This window comes from Camelus dromedarius, chromosome 13, assembly GCF_036321535.1.
Source record: "Camelus dromedarius isolate mCamDro1 chromosome 13, mCamDro1.pat, whole genome shotgun sequence".
Taxonomy (NCBI): Eukaryota; Metazoa; Chordata; class Mammalia; order Artiodactyla; family Camelidae; genus Camelus; species Camelus dromedarius.
In genome coordinates this window covers 64965925-64983605 of record NC_087448.1, presented here as the reverse complement: position 1 = coordinate 64983605, position 17681 = coordinate 64965925, and the positions used below count along the sequence as shown (strand labels likewise).

The following is a 17681-nucleotide window of genomic DNA, read 5'->3' as shown; positions in this document are numbered from 1 at the left end:
TTCTTTAGTGCTTTGGCATTAGAACTGGAATCAAACCACTGAGGCTTAGAGTGATGGTTTTCAACTCCTTTGGGCCTATGGACTATTTCACTGAGGTAAACGACCTTCCCTTGTCATCTAGTCCACCTCATCCTGATTACCACCAAAAAAAAAAAAAAACCCTCACTTGAATAAATCAGAAGCCGGGAATCAGACTTTATAAAGCACCTCCCATGAGACCAGAAGTGATTAATTCATACAAAAATCAAAATTATAGCTACTGCCACCTTGTAGTAAGTTGGCCTGTAGATCACTTGAACTTCCACAGGCTATCTGGAAGACCATGATCATATTATGCAAACTTTTGATTTAGACAAAGAGCTAGACAGGAAGGAGGGACCAACCAGCAGGAAAAAATCCTCTCAATTTATTCTCCAGCTAGGAAATTATACAGTAATATATACCAAAATATGATTATTTCACAGAACTACCATTAATACTTTAATAATTTAAACAAGATAGTAAACATTATTTAATTACTTGCTCTCATATGAAGCAATGTGAGGTAACAAAATCAAACTAACATGTTATGTATTACTGTGGTAGCTACTTCTAAGATGAGCTCCAATGGGCCCTGCCTCCTGGTATTCACAGCCTGTGTAGGTCCCTCCCACATTATATCAAAGTGGGTCTGTGCAACAGAGTGATGGTATGTCACTTCTGAGGCTAGATTATAAAAGACATTGCAGTTTCTGCCTCTCTCTCAGATCACTTACTCTGGGGGAAAGCCTGCTGCCATGTTGTAAGGACACTCAAGCAGCCTCCAGATGACTGCAACCACATGAGACCTTGAATTGGAACCACCAAGCTAAACCACTCCCAGTTTCATGACCATCAGAGACTGTGTGAAATAATAAATGTTTGTCTTTTAAGTTGTTTCAGGGAAATTTCTTACAAAGCAAAAGATAACTAACAATAATATATACCAATTTAACTGGTTGAAATTGTAACTTTATAACCTCTCATTTAGGTATTAAAAAATCACAGCATGTTGAGGCAATGTAAGGTAGTAAAACAAAAAGTTCACTAATACCTACTGAGTACCACTGAGGGCAGAAAAGCTCTCTCATATTCCACATTGAAGCTTCCTTCAGGTAATACTCATGGCTGACTTCCCTCTAGGGGAAGTCTCACTGACTCCTCCCTAGGATTGGAGGGAGTAACTGGTCTGATAACAAGTCTGAGAGAAGGAATTCTGAGGCTCAGCTACTTCTTCCCTCCTTTCCATCTGGGATTTGTCTGACTCGAAACAGAGTCATCTGTTCTGGTCTGCTCTCTGTCACACAGTAAATGCAATGGGACAAGCTGTATTCTTGTAGATGGGAAACTGGAGGTTTAAATCTGCCTAAGTCTGGAGTGCAACCCTAGGAAGCTCACTGTTGCTGCAAATCTCAGCCACATTTTCCACACAACTTTTTCGGTAATTAAAATTACATCTGAATGTTCATCTATCTGGCTTCTGTGTCTTATTTCTTAACTGGATCCAAACTTCAACAGAGGGGGCAAAAAAAAAGGGCAACTTATCAACCTCAAGACTAAGTACAAACTACTATTTGGGTATTTTGTGCCCTTGTGGAGTTTACAGTCTTTTGGGATATAAACTAAAACACCTGAATGGTTACATAATAATATAAGAATTACCTAACAAATACAGACTACAAGAAGCATATAATTATTACCAAACAGTTAAGAAATTATGATCATCTGTGAGAATCAGAAAATCTGAAGGAGAAAGGTAAAAACACAGATACCCTGATCCTCCATGCCAAACCCATAAAATGGGACCCAAGCAATTGAATTTTTAGTAAGTTCTCAATACAATGTTAATCCACATCTAAGAACCCAAGACACACATGGTGAGTGCAATGACTTTGGAAGAAAGGAGAATGTAATGAGCTAGCAAAGGAAAGATTATAGCAAACAGAACTTGAAGCAAACTTTGAAGGACATGCAGGGTTTAGATGAGGTGGCAGAGGATGAGGAGGAACCAACATTTGCTGAGGGCTTATTAACTACCAGACACTTTACATATCACATTATTTAAGACAATTTCAATTTATATGTGGAAAAACTGAGACTCAGATTAAATAATTTGCCTGAGGCCACAAAACTAGTTAAATGACAGAAAGGGATTAGTAGATATTTTCAATTTAAAGATGAAATTGAGCCTCTGGGAGGTAAAATATTTTGTCAAAAGTAACAAAATTGGAAAGTGGTAGAACTGTAATTAATAGATGGCCAAGCTGAAATCAGGGCTGTGAATCTAAAGGCTAGGCGTCCTTTTTTTTTTTTTTTAAATAAGTGGTGAAGGTGAAGGTCTATATTGGATCAGATAAACATACAAAAGTAGGAAAGCAAAAGCAAACTATAAAAATAAATCATATTAGATCATTACAAAATAAACCTCATTTTAATTTGTGATGCAGCCAGAGAACCATATATTAAGGACCACTGATGGCTTAAAAACCACTCAAAAATAACTTTTTAATCATTACGGTTTTGTCTCAATTGATTAGTTTACTAAATAATTACTAACTGCCATTAGCAGTCAGGACCCAACTGTTAGAGTGAACCGATGACTCAGCAACTAGTTGGAAAGCACCAACCTATTCAAAATAGTCAAATTAATTTTATGGTTAGCCTCAATTTAGAAGTGTAATGTTAAGGTCAGAGTAATTTTATTTATAACTGAAATTTTTAAAGACTGCTTTATGACAATGTTTTAAAAGACTTCTTTATTGCCTATATTACTACTTTAAGTACTTTTTAAAAGTGAAACTGCACATTTATTCATCTTTATTCTTTTCATCTTTATTCTTCATGCATAGGGACTTCAGTTCAATTTTTCTATTTTTGAGAACAAAATCAAAATTCAACTCCTTGAGGCCCTTCCTATAATTAAAATTAACTACTTTTTCTTCATTGCTGCTACACTACATTACTTGTACAACTCTACTTAGCATTTATTTCATTTTACCTTGTATGAAAGCTATTTGTTTACAGATGTTTCTGCTTCTCTTTAGGGATAAAGACAATGCATTATTCACCTTTGTATTCACCCAGCATTTGGCACAGTTCCTTGCACATTCAATAAAAGCTTGTTGACGAGTTAAGTTAATATTATTCTCAATAAGAGAAGCACATATATTACATGTACATTTTCCAAACCAACACTGAACTAACAAAGAACATGGGGAAATATGCTGTTGAAAACATACCATTTTAAGAGTAGGTTTGGTCAGCCACATAAATTGGGAACCACCAAGATCATTCACTCATCAGCAAATATGTACTATGTACCATGCTATATATACATATGTGGAAAAACTGAGGCTCTTTATACATCATTTATATATATATAATACATATATTATACACATAAACAGGAAACAAAATAGATGTAGTCCTTGCCCTCACAAAGCTCACACCCAGTAGGAAGATGGACAGTAAGAAATACATATATGCTATGAAGAAAACAAACAGCAAGTGATAATAAAATATTAGAGTTGGGGTGGAGGGTAAAGAGCTGCTCAGGTAGGGTAGACAGCTTGACAAGTGAAATTTAAGCTGAAACCAAGGGTAAGACTCGGTTATACAAAACAGTCAGTATAGTAAAGGCCCTAAAGATGTGCGTGGGGGTCATGTGCTGCAATGCCAGTTTCAGGGGCATACAGTTATAGCACATTTCTCAATCTTTTATTTTTCAGTTCTTTTGCTATTGTTTCTATCACCATTTCTCCTTTTCTGATGGTTTAGATTTTCCTAGCTAAATTAAATGATGGCATTAACTACGGGGAATGTAAGATTCTTTCCAAATAATCCTAATTTCCTTTTAGTCCTTTTGACTGATAAATTCATCTCAAAGTGACAACTCTGTCCCAATTAGGAAAGAGTGTTTCTCTGTATCAGCTTTAATTTTTTGATTTGGAGCCCTCCTGATTACTAATCAACATGCTATGTGATTACTTCAACAATTACTTATAGAATGTTATTTTGTCATCAGAAAAATCCACTGCTGCTTTCGGAACTCTACGTTGCTCTAGAGCCTACGCAGAGTAAAGGTACCTAAAGCAGACCCTAATCACTGGGCAATCTCAGATCTACTGGAGTACATGCTAAATTAGGAGCAAATCACATACTGGAAAGAGTCCTGGATTAGAAATTAGAGGATGTGGGTTCTAGTCCCAGATCTGCCACTTTGTTATGTAAATTTGAGTAAATTGTTTACTTCTTTTAGGCTTAATCTTCTCATTGATAAAGGGGGAATATATAAATGTTGCAATTTACACAAATTCAGCTATATGAGCTTAGCAAAAAAATTTAAAAGAAAATATCAACTTAAATAGCACTCAAGAAGCATATGCCTTGGAGTGAGCATGATCTGGAAAGCACACATCTGTTGTTACATCAAACAGGCTCAGCTTTTACATGCCTCTCACTGAAAATCTTACTCAGCTGTATGACTTTAGTGTTTAAAATATATGTATTTTTTGTTGTTGTTTGTTTGTTTAGGGCAAGTTTCTTACACATAATCCACTTGTTTTATCTAGGGCGCAAGAAGCTCAAATGAAGAAATGGTGATTCAAGTGATGCAATTTATCTCATGTTTACTTTAGAACCAAATAGGACATTGAGTCTATTATACCACCATATTATACTGCCACAGGGAACACTAAGTCAAAGTTGATGGAACCCTAGAAATATACTTTTGAGATTAATCAATACACCCAGATTTATCAATTTTTTACATGATTAGTTACTAAATAACATTTTTTGAATGATGTCCCTATCCCAATAGAGCTGTATCACTGTTTAGGGCATAGTTATATTCACATATGTGGAAAATGATGTATAAAGTTACTCATTACATAATGCTCTTAATAAGATCAGACAAAAACCTAAATGTCTAAAAAGAGAGGACTGATGAAATGATACATTATATGATGGAATATTATGCAACCATAAAAAGTATAAGGAAACACTATACATAATGACACACAGAACTTTTTAGATAAATGAAAAAATAAGGTACATAAACTATGCACAATATGTACTGTTTATGTAAAAAAAAGAAATAAAATATATACACATACTTATTTGCTTGTATATGCATACATTTTTAGGGGAAAAATTATACAGGAAATTGTTAGCACTGGCTGTTTCCTAGGTAAGGAACTGGGTGGCTGAGGGACAGGTGTGGAAGGAAGACTTTTCACTGTGTATTCTTTCTTTACCTTTTGAATTTCAAACCATGTGAATGTATTACCTAACCCAAAAGAAAACACATTAAGATCAGCAAGAAAATAGTTTGCAATGAAACAGGATCACATTCTTAATGGAAAACATTTCTAAAAAGTAGGCATTATCTCTCAGGGTAAATACCAGCAGGTAGAATGTTAGAACTATCAGGGACCTTCCTTAAAAGCTCCATCTATCCCAAACTTCTCACTGTATCTGTGAGATCTGTAAACTGAGGCCTTCAAAATTTGGTGATGTGTGTAAGGTCGCATGGCAGAAGAGTTAGGATTAGAAATCAGAAATTCCAACATCTATCCTAGGACTCTTCTTTATCATTTTGTCTTCTCATTTTGTGCCAAGTTAAGTTTAGGCTACATAGTGAGTTGTCATGTTCTGTCTAAATTTTGGAGTCTAAATTAACGAAATAACCTCAAACCCTCGGACTACTCACGTCTTGTGTGGTCACTATAAGGCTATACTTACAAATAGGCTGTGCATATCTCTATGACTGCACATATTACAGTATGATAAATGTACTTTTTCCTATCCTTCTAACTCAACTGAATTCATTGAGGGCAAGAACTAAAATGTCTTAAGTTATTTTTTTAAATATGTGAATGTCCAGCACAAGTATACTGCCAAAAATATTAATATAGGTTCACATTTCTAGGAATTTTAAAATGTTACAAAGTACGCAAACCATTATGTATACCTCACACACCAGTGGCCAAGGACAGTATCCCATAATTAAACATATTAATATTTCTTCAGCAAAACATATGGTATAAATAAATACGATACATGACTTCTCATTAGTTCAGGCCATACCTTACTACCAAATGCATTTTGTCCCCAGGCTTAAAAAGTTTTTGGTTTTCAAAGTCTTCTGAATGTTGAAATTAGATACAAGATTATAGACTGTACTCACAAAGGTGCTGTAGAAAATATGGTTAGTCACTTCTGCTCTCATCTTTTTGATGAGACCAGAACAAGCAATTATAGCAGGCAGCTTTTATACCCCATGTTTGGGCAGATCTGTTCTGTCACTAAGGAATCCAATCTAGCATAGGGGGGCAAAACTTGACATTGCGGAAAGAGGAAGAAAAAATCCTAATTGAACAACACTGTATTCCTACTGTAGCTGCTCAGTAGTTATTAATTTAATTTTTTTAAAAAGCTCTATTTGATTAATCACGTTAGTTTTTAAATGAAAATAGGTAAATAAAACTCCTGTCCCAAATTGCTAGCAAAGGTAATGGAAGCAATAAGCTTGAATCCTACTGGAGGGCAACTGCACTTTTGGGGGGACCAATGTTCACAGAAAGGCATTCTAAACATATTGGTGAGGGGTAAGCAGAAATGTATACAATTTTCCCAACTTAGGATCATTACTCTAAAAATAAACGAAAGGGGAATTTTCTAGTCAACCTCTCCTGATTGATTGCTCTGTATTAGGACCCTTCCTTTAATATTATAAAGTCTTATATGCCTTTTCCTACTTTTTATAAGGGGAAAAGCTCTGGAATCTAAACATAACACACACTAAAATCCACTTTGCTTTCCACACCCCAAGCCCCACCTCCATTTTGTTTCTGTTATTTTCACATCATATTTTCCTAGCAAAAAAAGCAAATTTGCACCAAGACTATAAATTAACTTTGCAGACAACGATGTTTGATGTCATTCAGTTTGGCGATACTGATTTTTCAATCTTAAAATTTTAGCTACATTTTTAAAGAATCAATGATTTTGTTCAACATATGAGGTTAACATTCAGCAAGTGTTTATTACAAAAAAGTATATTCCATTTCAAAAATGAAAACAGCAATGGTGAAAAAGAAAAACCTTCTGAGTTTGGGCTACTATTTGATGACGAAATACTACATTCTCATATTTTCATCATAATTCATTAAAATAAGAAAAAAAAAAAACCTAAAGAGCTAGAGCTCACAACAAATATACCAGCACATTAGTAATCTAGCACAACAACAAAGCTAAACAAAGACTAACCAGCCTATTTCACAGTTTGGAGAAAAACAACAAACTCCTTGTTGCATTTCTTGGCTATTTGCATTCAGAAGTACTGAAAACTAACATCATTTTCAGTGAAGAATTTCTCCGTACACGGGACTTACTTCCTCTACACCACCCTAACAAAATTATCAGCATTATTCCAGAATATAATAATTTAGTTGGAAACTACTTAAAAAAAAAAAAACAGTCCAAAATGCCAACGGTGGTTATTCTGTAAAGAAATGGTCAGAAATTACATATTATTATTCTAAGACACAGAACCAACCGAGCGAAGGACTTCTGTAATATGCTGCCCCCAAGATTCAGAATGCAGACTCAGAAATAGCACCCGCGGTCACGATGTCCCTTAAAACACATGACCTTCCTACGAAAGCAGAGCCTTAAACTTATAAACTACAGGAGAATTCCCCCTTGCTCTGAAGTTAAAACAAGGCAGGGCAACTGAAATTAGCGCAGCAGGGACCCCTCGGCTGCTGACTAGTAAGAACGGGTCCTGGAGAGCAAAGTCCCTGTGCTCTGGCTACTCCCCTTACCGTTAGAAGATCTGGGAGGGAGGGAAGGAGGAGAAACACCCAGAATCCTGGTGGAAAAGCCCCTGGCCTCGCAGATGGGGTTTAGGGAGACGGGGAGGGGCAGCTCCGTGTGTGGTGACCCTTTGTGAACACGCTCTGTGGCAGCTCGGCTCTCACCGAGGGTTTAGGAGAGCGGGCTTTCGGGGCCTTGCGCGGCCCGCCGTCACGGAGACCTCAGCACTACATGGAGGCGCCGGCTAAGAGCTTCCCTCGCACCTCGGCCGGCTTGGGAGCCCAACCCTCCTCGCACGCCCACCCACCCACCCACCCAAGTCACTCAGGGACGCGTCGCCCTCCGACCCGGGCTCGCGCCACTCTTTCCACAGCGTAATCCCTCCGCTGCCGGCCGCGCACTAGTTTTATTCACGCCCCACCCCCTGGCCGCCGGCGTCACCTCCGCCACTCGAGCGCTTTCCAGCAGCTTCCAGAAACGTCGCCTCCCCAAACCCAGCCACTCACAGACGGCGGGTCCTGCAGCCACCGGCCCCGCCCCTAGTCGTCGCCGCAGCTGAAACTGCGACTGCGGCAGCCGGCCGGACAGCCCCGCCTCTCTGCGGCGGTCCGCCGGAAGTGCATCCGTTTTCGCCTTCCCCGAGGTGCTTACATCCTTTCAGCCTCCGCGCGGAGCAGGAAGGGGAACTCTGTAGCCGCGGACTGAAACCGGAAGCTGCTTTCCTAGCTGAGGGGCCGGTGGGGGAGGAGTAGGCTGAGGGGAACGTGAGTTGAACGTTGCACTCTGGTGTGGAGCTCAAGCCGGAACGGGAGTTCGGAGCGACCCGGTGCGAGGAAAGGGAGGGCCCGCGGCAGGTAAGGGAGAAGACCTAGTAGTGTCTTTCAGCACCCGAAATAGGGAAAAGGGACAGAGTTGGGGTGACTTATGGGGTAGTCTGCTCTGAAAGGATGGGCTAGGCTGGGAGGGGAAAAGGGGTGGGACTAGGTTCAGGTGGGAAGGCTTAGTGATTAAGGTATAAGATATCGTTTGGACTCAAAGAGGTAAATGCTGAAGAGAAACCAGAGTGTTTTTTTTCCCCTCCTTATCCCAAGGAGCGTGGAAATGGGGAGAGTTAACGGAACCCTGCGTCTCCTCAGGTTTCCAAGGTCGGGTTTTGAAATTGACGTCTGTTGGTCTGTGATTCAGGACAGCTGGATTGGGTACCAGTCAGGGTTGGGCGCCGAAAGCCGACCCCATTCCTCGGTTTCAAGTCTGTTGTGACCTCGCCTTTGACAGCCCACTTCGTCTTGGAGGGAAAGCTCAAATGGGGTATAAGGCCTCTCTTGGAACAGCTGATTCTCTGGGTTTCCCCATTTTGCACACGGGACTGTGATTTAAGCTTAATTGCTTCTTTCGCTATTCCCAGGGCCAACTTTACGCTTTCATTGTGCTGTAACTGGGTCCATACTGGGCTAGTAGTTCACATTTGGGCATTTGGAGCATCAGTGGCCCACAAAAGTAATGAAAAGGGAGGGGGCGTCAGAAAAAAAAAGTGCCGGGTGTGAAGTGGAGGAGAGAAGGCTTAGACTGAAAGCCAGTGGGCTCACACTGCAATGAGTTTTAGGTCATAGCAGTACCTCAGGTCATACTGAGATATTTGGACTTTCCTGTAATCAGATTGGAATCAATTGACGATTTTAAGCTGAGCAGCAACAGACTCAGGCTTGTTTTGTAGAAGCCTCATTTTGGCAGTGATACAGAGTGGGGATGGAATGGAAAGAGGTGGGGATTTGACACACTTCCAAAAAAACTGTCCGTAGAATTTGATAACTTTCACTAAGTAAGAGAGAGAGAAGTAAAAGCGTAGAGAACCACTCAGATTGTCTGGCATGTGTGTTCGAAGGCCGGAGGTGCCAAAATCTAGGCGAGATACAAGCAGGAGGAGCAGGTAATTTTTGAAGGGAGGGCAATGAAGGCAGTCATTTAGGGACAAATTAAGTTGTAAGAATCACCTTAGGGATTTCTACATGGGACAAAGTAAATTGTATTTAGAAGACCTGAATAGCCCACTTCTGGTATTTTATTAAGCGAATTTTCTTTTGGGGGGTTCTACATATTAAGGATTTCAGCCACCAACGTACCTGTTTTTGGTGGGATCAGGAGAGCAGGTTTGAAGGATCCTCATGTTTTACTATTGTAGTTTAGAGAGAGAGGGAGAGAACCAGCCGGAAAAGTTTTCTTAAGCCATCAGGCAGATGGAAATTTTAATCAAAAACAATTTATTCATAATACTTAGCTTACCAAATTTTCTTTTGAGAATACTGCAGAATGATACAAGATGTGCTGAGTATTGTCTGCAAAAAGTATAAAATTAGCACCAAATAGTAGTTAAAATTTACTGCATGTCAGGTGCTAAGCATTTTACATTTATTATCGCGTTTAATTTTTAGGACAAACCAATTTTACAAATAAATTCTGAACCTAAAGCTCATACTTTTAGCCACTCTGGCACCACAGAAGTTTGACTTTTTCTATATAGGTCTCCTTTATAAGTAGATTTTAAATAGAACCAGCCAGAGATAACAAATTGGTGTTGTCTGTGAGGAGCTTAAAAAAGAAAGTTAGCACCAAACTTGTTTTCACTCTTTTGACAGCGGTTCTCATTGGGACAATTTTGCCTCCTGGGGAGTAAGGTGGAGGGATGTGGACATTTGGAAACGTCTAGAGACATAGTCACAACTGAGGGGTGGGTGCCTTGGCATCCAGCACATAGAGGTCAGTGATGCTGCTAAAGGGCCTCAACACACAGGACAGCCCTCGGAACAAGAATTATCGGATCCAAAATGTCTATGATGCTATGATGGAGAAACCCTGCTTATGGATATTTCTTTGGGAATAGCAAATTGAGGTTCACTGATACTTTTCTAAAAAAGCATTTTTATTTCTGAAATTATCTATTGGTTTGAAAGGTATGTAAAGTTTATACAGCTGAAACAATCGCATCACTAGTTTCTAAAGTGAATCTCTGAGGCCCAGTTTCCTAGGAGGTGGTTGTCGTAGCATCATGGATTAATTGATGTGGGAAAGACTTTTGCTTGAAGTTGTTTCACAGCATTCCTGCGAAGTGGTGATTTACTCTGCTTAAAGGTCTCTTTTATTTAGTGTCCTTGTTATTTTAAATCCATATCTAAACTGCTGTTAACAGTTACTTTTCCTTTACGCTGAACTTCAGTCTCATAATTTTGACTTTACTGAATGTGATTCTCCTCCATGGGACTACACTCAAAATGTGCTTGTTACATGTATAATTTGTAATCTGATAGTGTTTGTGTTTTTGTTCAGTTACAGATTATTTACTTTATAAAGTAGTATTTTGTTGGCAAGTTGCTTACAAATGAGTTTGCTATGAAGACTGGTCCTATTGCCAGTCTATGCCCTTTTCCCACGAATTTGCTAGATATGCAAATAAATTTAGGTATTTTGTTTTCACTGCAAGATTACAATTCAGAATATGCTTAACCTAGCATATATGGTTGTCAAAATATACTTAATATATACACATCTCATAAAATAGCACAACTTTTTTTCAAAGTAAATAGGATTTTTATTTAATTGTCTATTGACTTTTCTTTTTTCCAGGGTTCATTGAAAAATCCTTAGTGATATTGACATGTTTCAAGTGAAATAAATTAGCCAGTGACTCGGAATGATGGATTCCCCGAAGATTGGAAATGGTTTGCCAGTGATTGGACCAGGGACTGATATAGGGATATCTTCACTCCACATGGTGGGGTATTTGGGAAAAGTTAGTGAACTTATTTTTTGCCTCAGTGCAAAGTTGGTTTGTTCCCTTCTATTTTTGAGACTTAAATTCAGTTTTAATTTTACCAGTTTCTAAAAAATTGTGTCTTCCACGGAAATCTTACAGTAATGGCGAAAGATTATTTTGTGTTTACCTCTCTATGTTTTATTGATACATGAGAGTAGAAATAAAACATAGACCTTATGGTTTACTATTTGAATATATTGAACATACTTTTTCCCTGGCAGTTGACATTACTTTTTTTCTTGCAAATAAAACTGATGCTGTTCTTAATACTTAATTTAATATTTGAAACTAGAATATATATATTTTTGGAGCAATAGCTATACTTAAAGCCTGTATGCATTTCTTTTATTTGCCATCTTTAAGCTATCTTGCCAGGATACTTCTAGGTGAAAATTGTGTATTTTTTTCTGGTTACTTTTCCATTTAACTTTTTGTAACTAGGTACAGTCTAGGAATGTCTATATTTTAATATACTTTATTTCTTTTTTAGAATTATGATTCAGCTAAAGTCCCGTCAGATGGGTATTGCCCTGCTTGTAGGGTGAAGGGAAAGTTAAAAGCCCTAAAGACGTACCGAATTAGTTTTCAAGAATCTATCTTTTTGTGTGAGGATCTGCAGGTAAAGTATTAATCTTAGATGGTACTGAAGTTTTAGCCTTTTGCCTTTTTCTTAAATATTTAAATTTGTACTCATTTGTGTTTTTTAGACTATGTTTTTAATATGTAGGTAATGAGAGTCTCTAGATCTGTCTGGTATGCAATTTTAAATATTTTCTGTTTTTTTTTCCACCTGATTTCCTGAGTTATTGCATGAAAATGTTTGTTTTTATTATCATTAGACTTGTGAGAGGAGAAAATATATTTCGAGAATTTTTTTAAACTTTGTTGGATCCTTTTAGCTGTTGGTATGTAGTAGTTACTCTCATCTGGTTGCTTTATTAGATTTGAAACTTACAGGAAAAGTTATTAATCTCTAAATATTATTTACTTAAGGTAAATCTTTTAGAATTATAGTAATTTATACCTTCTGGTACAACTTTTACGTAGGAGCTTGTTAAATTGCATACTACTCTACATTTTACTGTACTTGGCAACTTACAAAAGTGTTACAGACATGTTTAATTTTCAAAACTTTGCAAAGTAGATATTCCCCTGTTATGAATAAGAAAACAGATGCAGCAGGTTTAGGGAATTGTAACTTTTTTTCCTTTTTTTGAGTATTCCATTATTTAGTCCTTTATTGGAATTTTTATTTAATTATGTAGTCTTTAAAAAAAACACATGAAATTTATAATGAAAGGCTTTTAATCATTAATGTTAACATCATCCAAGAAAATACTTTTCTTGGTTTTCTTCATTTGTAAAGTGAATATAAATTATTTTTATAATTTGTCTTTGCACATCCCTTGCAGATAATTATCCAAATATAATGTGGTGTGTTTTCTTTATTCCTGTTCTGTAGGAATGAAAGCAGGAATATGTTTATTTAAACTGTTCACCAAAAGTCAGACAGCATTAGTTTTTTTCAGTGTAAGGTATTAAATGCTCTTAGATGGTTGGGCTAGAGTAAAAGATTAGTGCTCTGTATATCATTTTATGACTTTTTTTTTTTGGACAGGCTAAAAGCTTTCATTTTAGTTATAAAAATGATACATGTCTATTGCAAATAAAGTAGAAACCAAAGTCAGATAAGAAGGGTTAAAAATCCAAAAGCATTCATTTATAAAAAGGAAAAATCAGGGCAAGGACAAGTTATATTTTAGATTGGCACTATGTTGGGAGCACGGATTATGTAAACAAAAGTCACTAAAGACATTTGCAAACAGTTTAGGGGGAAACCATCCAGGCCACTAAATTTTGCAGCCCCAGGGCCCTTTGTGGTTTATTGTTTTTAATTAATTAGGGGTGCTGGTAGGCGTGCACGCCATGATCTTGACTCTGCTTGAGCATGGTAATGATTTCTTAAAAATTTTTTTGCTTTTTGAAAAAAATATTTAAATTTTCTAATAAAAAAACAACATAAAATTTGCTGTCTTAACTTTTTAAGTATACAGTTCAGGATTCTTTGTTATATTCACGTTGTACAACACATCTCTAGAACTTTTTCATCTTGCAAAAATGAAATTCTGTTCCTCTTGAATAACAACTTCTTCCCCTAGCCCTAGCAACTACCATTCCAGTTTGTCTCTATAAATTTGACTACTCTAGGTACTCCATATAAGTGTAATCATACGGTATTTTTATTCTTGTGATTTTACTTAGCATAATGTCCTCAAGGTTTATCCATATTGTACCATATGACAGGATTTCCTTTTTTAAGGCCGAATAATATTCAATCATAAATATAAACCACATTTTCTTTATCCATTTGTTTGTGTGTGGACTTTTGGGTTGCTTCCATGGCTCTTAGCTATTGTGAATAATGCTGCAATGAATATGGCTCTTCAAGTATCTCTTTGATGTCTTGGCTTTCAATTTTTTTGGATACATACCTTTTTATAACTCTCTGAATACAAAATTACTGCCATTGATTTTAAAGGGTTCTCTGTCTTCTGACATGTGATGATTAAGGAAATAATGTCTATAAAGTTGAGGGTCAGGTTTATTAGTTGATGGTGACTGCACAACTAGTTGGTAAGAAAAGTCAAGAACTTGTCCTATTAAAGAATTTCATAAGTGCAGTATTATGAGTATAATGTTCACTTGTATTGGAGATGCTATATTTTAAGTGAGAGGATTTAGTGCATTTCAGTTAGTTGTTTTAAATGAACCATCTCAAAACGGTAGTAACTAGAAGAACTTAATGGCTTCACTCATGATTCTGTGGGTTGACAGGGCAGTTCTTACACTTTACATACTGTTAGCTAGGACAACTGAAATGTCCACATGGCTAAAGTGGGTGCTAGATACCATCTGGAAACTCAACTCAGTCAGCCAGCCAGGATCTCAGTTCTTTTCCATGAGGGTCACTCCATGAGGCTAATTGGCTCCTCTCAGTGTGATGGCTGGGACTAATAAAGAGTGTTCCAGAAAGAGGGCTCCAAGAGGACAAGCCTAGTAAACCAGTGCTTATCAGGCATCCATGTGCATCCTGCCTGCGAATGTCCCATCAAAGCTATTCACATAGCCAGTCTTGGGGCTGTGTGGCTGGGGACTAACTCTAGGAGGGCATGCGTACCAGGAGGTACAGTTCTTTAGTTCACTAGAGGCCACCAAGGTACCAGTCTACCATACTTGTACAGAAGGAGGCATATTTTAAATGAGGGCACATAAGTATATAGATTGCTTGCATTTGTCCTGTAAAATATTTTCTAGTTTTCAAACTGAGGGAAAACATGACTCTTCCAGTGGTTTGTTTACACTTTTGATATTTGGCTGAAATTGTGTTGATGCACGGTGAGATTTGATGAAGTCATTAAAATTCAGCCAATTTGACTCTTAGACCCAATTTGGATGTAAAATTGATATGCTGATGTGCTCTCAGATTAGTACTCAATTTCAAAACTAAGAAACATAGAAATCACTCCATGCAACTTTTTTTGTTTGAAAATACCTTTCTAGTTTTTAATGCTATGCAGTGTACCTGTCCCCAAAAGAATAATACTCATCATAAAATGTTGGAATGTTTAATTTTTCACTCAACATTAGATTTTTTATTAAAGCAAAAAATGTATGTTTTCCTCATTAGCTTATCCTAGGATGTCTCAGATTAAACCCTTGATCGTTCAAATTAACTGGAAAAATTCTTTTGGGACCAAATTTTGATTAAATAATTGTTTATCCTTGGTTCCTTCAAATTTATATTAATAATGTAATATACTTTCTTAAACTTGTCAAATTAATGCTAAAATTTTGTACGTATTTTTCACGACATAGAAAGGGTGAAGTAAAACTTGAACTTATTTGAAATTTTATAGTTTTTATTATTTTGTTTTTTACTTCTAGTGCATCTATCCCTTGGGCTCTAGGTCACTTAATAACTTAATTTCTCCTGATTTGGAAGATTGTCACACTGTAAATAAGCCTCAAAAGAGGAAGATCTTGGAAACTGACTATAAAGATTCACCTCTTTTAGCAAATTCCAAAAAGACTAAAAATCCTATTGGTATTAATGGTGAACAAGTTTTGAACAGTCAGCATAATGGAGGAGGATATGATGGAAACTCATCAGACTTACCTGGTTTACTACACGGTGGTCAACAGAATCCAGTTAGGACGGCTGATTCCTTGGAGCAGAATGAGATTTTGGAAGCTGATACTGTTGACATGGCTGCTGAAGAAGATTCTGCTACAGTTAATGTTTCTGATGGGACCTTCCCTCAGAATGAAGGATGCACATCTGAACTAGAAATGCCATCAGAGAGCAGACGTACCTCATTTTGCCAGACTTCATGTGTCCAGTGGAAAAATACACATGCTCTCTGCTGGTTAGACTGTATCCTGTCAGCATTGGTGCACTTGGAAGGGCTGAAAACCACTGTAACTGGCCTGTGCTCTGAAGAGGAATCTGTGTTCAGGCAGTTGTTCACTAAGTACAATCAAGCCAGTGAGCTGCTGGACACCAATCAGTTGGATGGAGTTAAAGGTTAGTAATAACATTTTATTTCTCTTTAATTTTTCAAAAGGTTAATGTTGAGTTTTGTCTGATTGTATGGAAAAGATACCATCAGTAGCCTCTGTTTTATGTAGAGACCTGGGAGCAAGGAGCCCAGGGACAGCGTCTTAAAGCCTGAGATAATACCAGTTGTGTTATCATGACTGCCCCAAAGGCAGTTTTTTCCCAGAAATTAAGAGTAAAGGATAAAAAGGCTGTGGCTGTAGTTAGCTGTCAGGGTGACATAGAGTCTATCAAAGTAAAATTTTAAGTTTTTGAATTGCTATGAGGCAGAATAAAGAAGTAAATACAAATCACCCATAATCCCACAGCTCCTCAAAAATCTCTCTTCACAATGAGGGGTATATTTTATATTTTTATTTTGTTTTTTATAAAATAGGATACCCATGAACCCACCTCCATCCCAAGATAAAATATTTCCAATGACTTATGTCTACCTATGTGTTCTTCCCCATCCTATCCTCCATCTCCCATAAAGATAATCATTATCCTGAGATGTGCTTAATCATTACTTCTTTTGTTAATAGTTTTTCCTACATATGTATGGCTAAGGAATATATTGCCTAATTTAGTTTGTTTTGAACTTTATGAAGAGGATGTTATCTCTTCATAAGAGAGAGTATCTGGGGACTTCCCCCCCCCCTTTTATAAAGATTTATGAAGCTCTTGTATTTGTGGTTCATTGATTTTCATTGCTATATAATATTTCCAGTTTGTAAATTTATCAGTGTATTTATTCACTCATCTGTCATTGGGTTGTTTTTTGCTATTGTAAATACTGCTGCTGTCACTGTTCTTGGCAAATCTCCTGGGGCATAAGGGTTTCCCTTGGATATACCGTAGCATTGGAATTGCCAAGTCATAGACTGAGTTCAGATTTACCAGATAATGGCTTATTGTTTTCCAAAGTGGTTGTGCCAGTCAATACTCCCATTAGCAATGCAGAAGAGATCTTCCTAATACATATATCCTCCCTTGGTTATTTTCACACTTGGAGATTTTTGCTGTTTGAATGATGCAAAATGGTCTGTGGTCTTGATTTGCCTTTCCCAGATTTTAAAGAGATGGAACAGCTCTTCATATGTAGGTTGACCCTCTGTTCCTTCTGTGGAGTGCCTGTTTGTGTCTTACCCTGTTTTTTTTATTGTCATGTTTATTGATTTGTATGAGTTTTTATGTGTCCTTTTGTTATGTTTATGTCAGGTTGCTAAGTCTCCCGATTTGTATCTTGTGTTTTTACCTTTTGATACCTTTTGATGTATACAAATTGTTAGTCTTTCCTTTTGTAACTAGTAATGTTTGTGACTTTAAAAAGAATTGTTTCCTTTCTCCAAGATCAGAAAGTCATTCACCTATATTTTCACTGAGAAGTCAGAGTTTTGCTTTTGGCCCGGGGTGGGTGGGGGTGGGGTGGGGGTGGAT

At 37.3% G+C, this 17681-nt stretch overlaps 1 protein-coding gene and 1 long non-coding RNA gene across 4 annotated transcripts in view; one reads left to right on the top strand and one right to left on the bottom strand.

Moving 5' to 3' along the window:
- LOC116157165 (uncharacterized) overlaps nucleotides 1–8121 on the bottom strand; it is a 103563-nt gene extending 95442 nt beyond the window's left edge. For all 3 annotated transcript variants that reach the window (XR_010383673.1, XR_010383672.1, XR_010383671.1), the window contains exon 1: nucleotides 7845–8121. This is a non-coding gene — a long non-coding RNA (uncharacterized LOC116157165). The remainder of the gene's footprint in view (nucleotides 1–7844) is intronic.
- Nucleotides 8122–8533: 412 nt separating this feature from the next.
- USPL1 (ubiquitin specific peptidase like 1) overlaps nucleotides 8534–17681 on the top strand; it is a 29644-nt gene continuing 20496 nt past the window's right edge. The window contains exons 1-4 of the mRNA XM_010977124.3: nucleotides 8534–8690; nucleotides 11455–11620; nucleotides 12135–12263; nucleotides 15590–16229. Of these exons, the coding sequence (XP_010975426.2) occupies nucleotides 11522–11620; nucleotides 12135–12263; nucleotides 15590–16229 (868 nt within the window). The 5' untranslated portion in view covers nucleotides 8534–8690; nucleotides 11455–11521. The remainder of the gene's footprint in view (nucleotides 8691–11454; nucleotides 11621–12134; nucleotides 12264–15589; nucleotides 16230–17681) is intronic.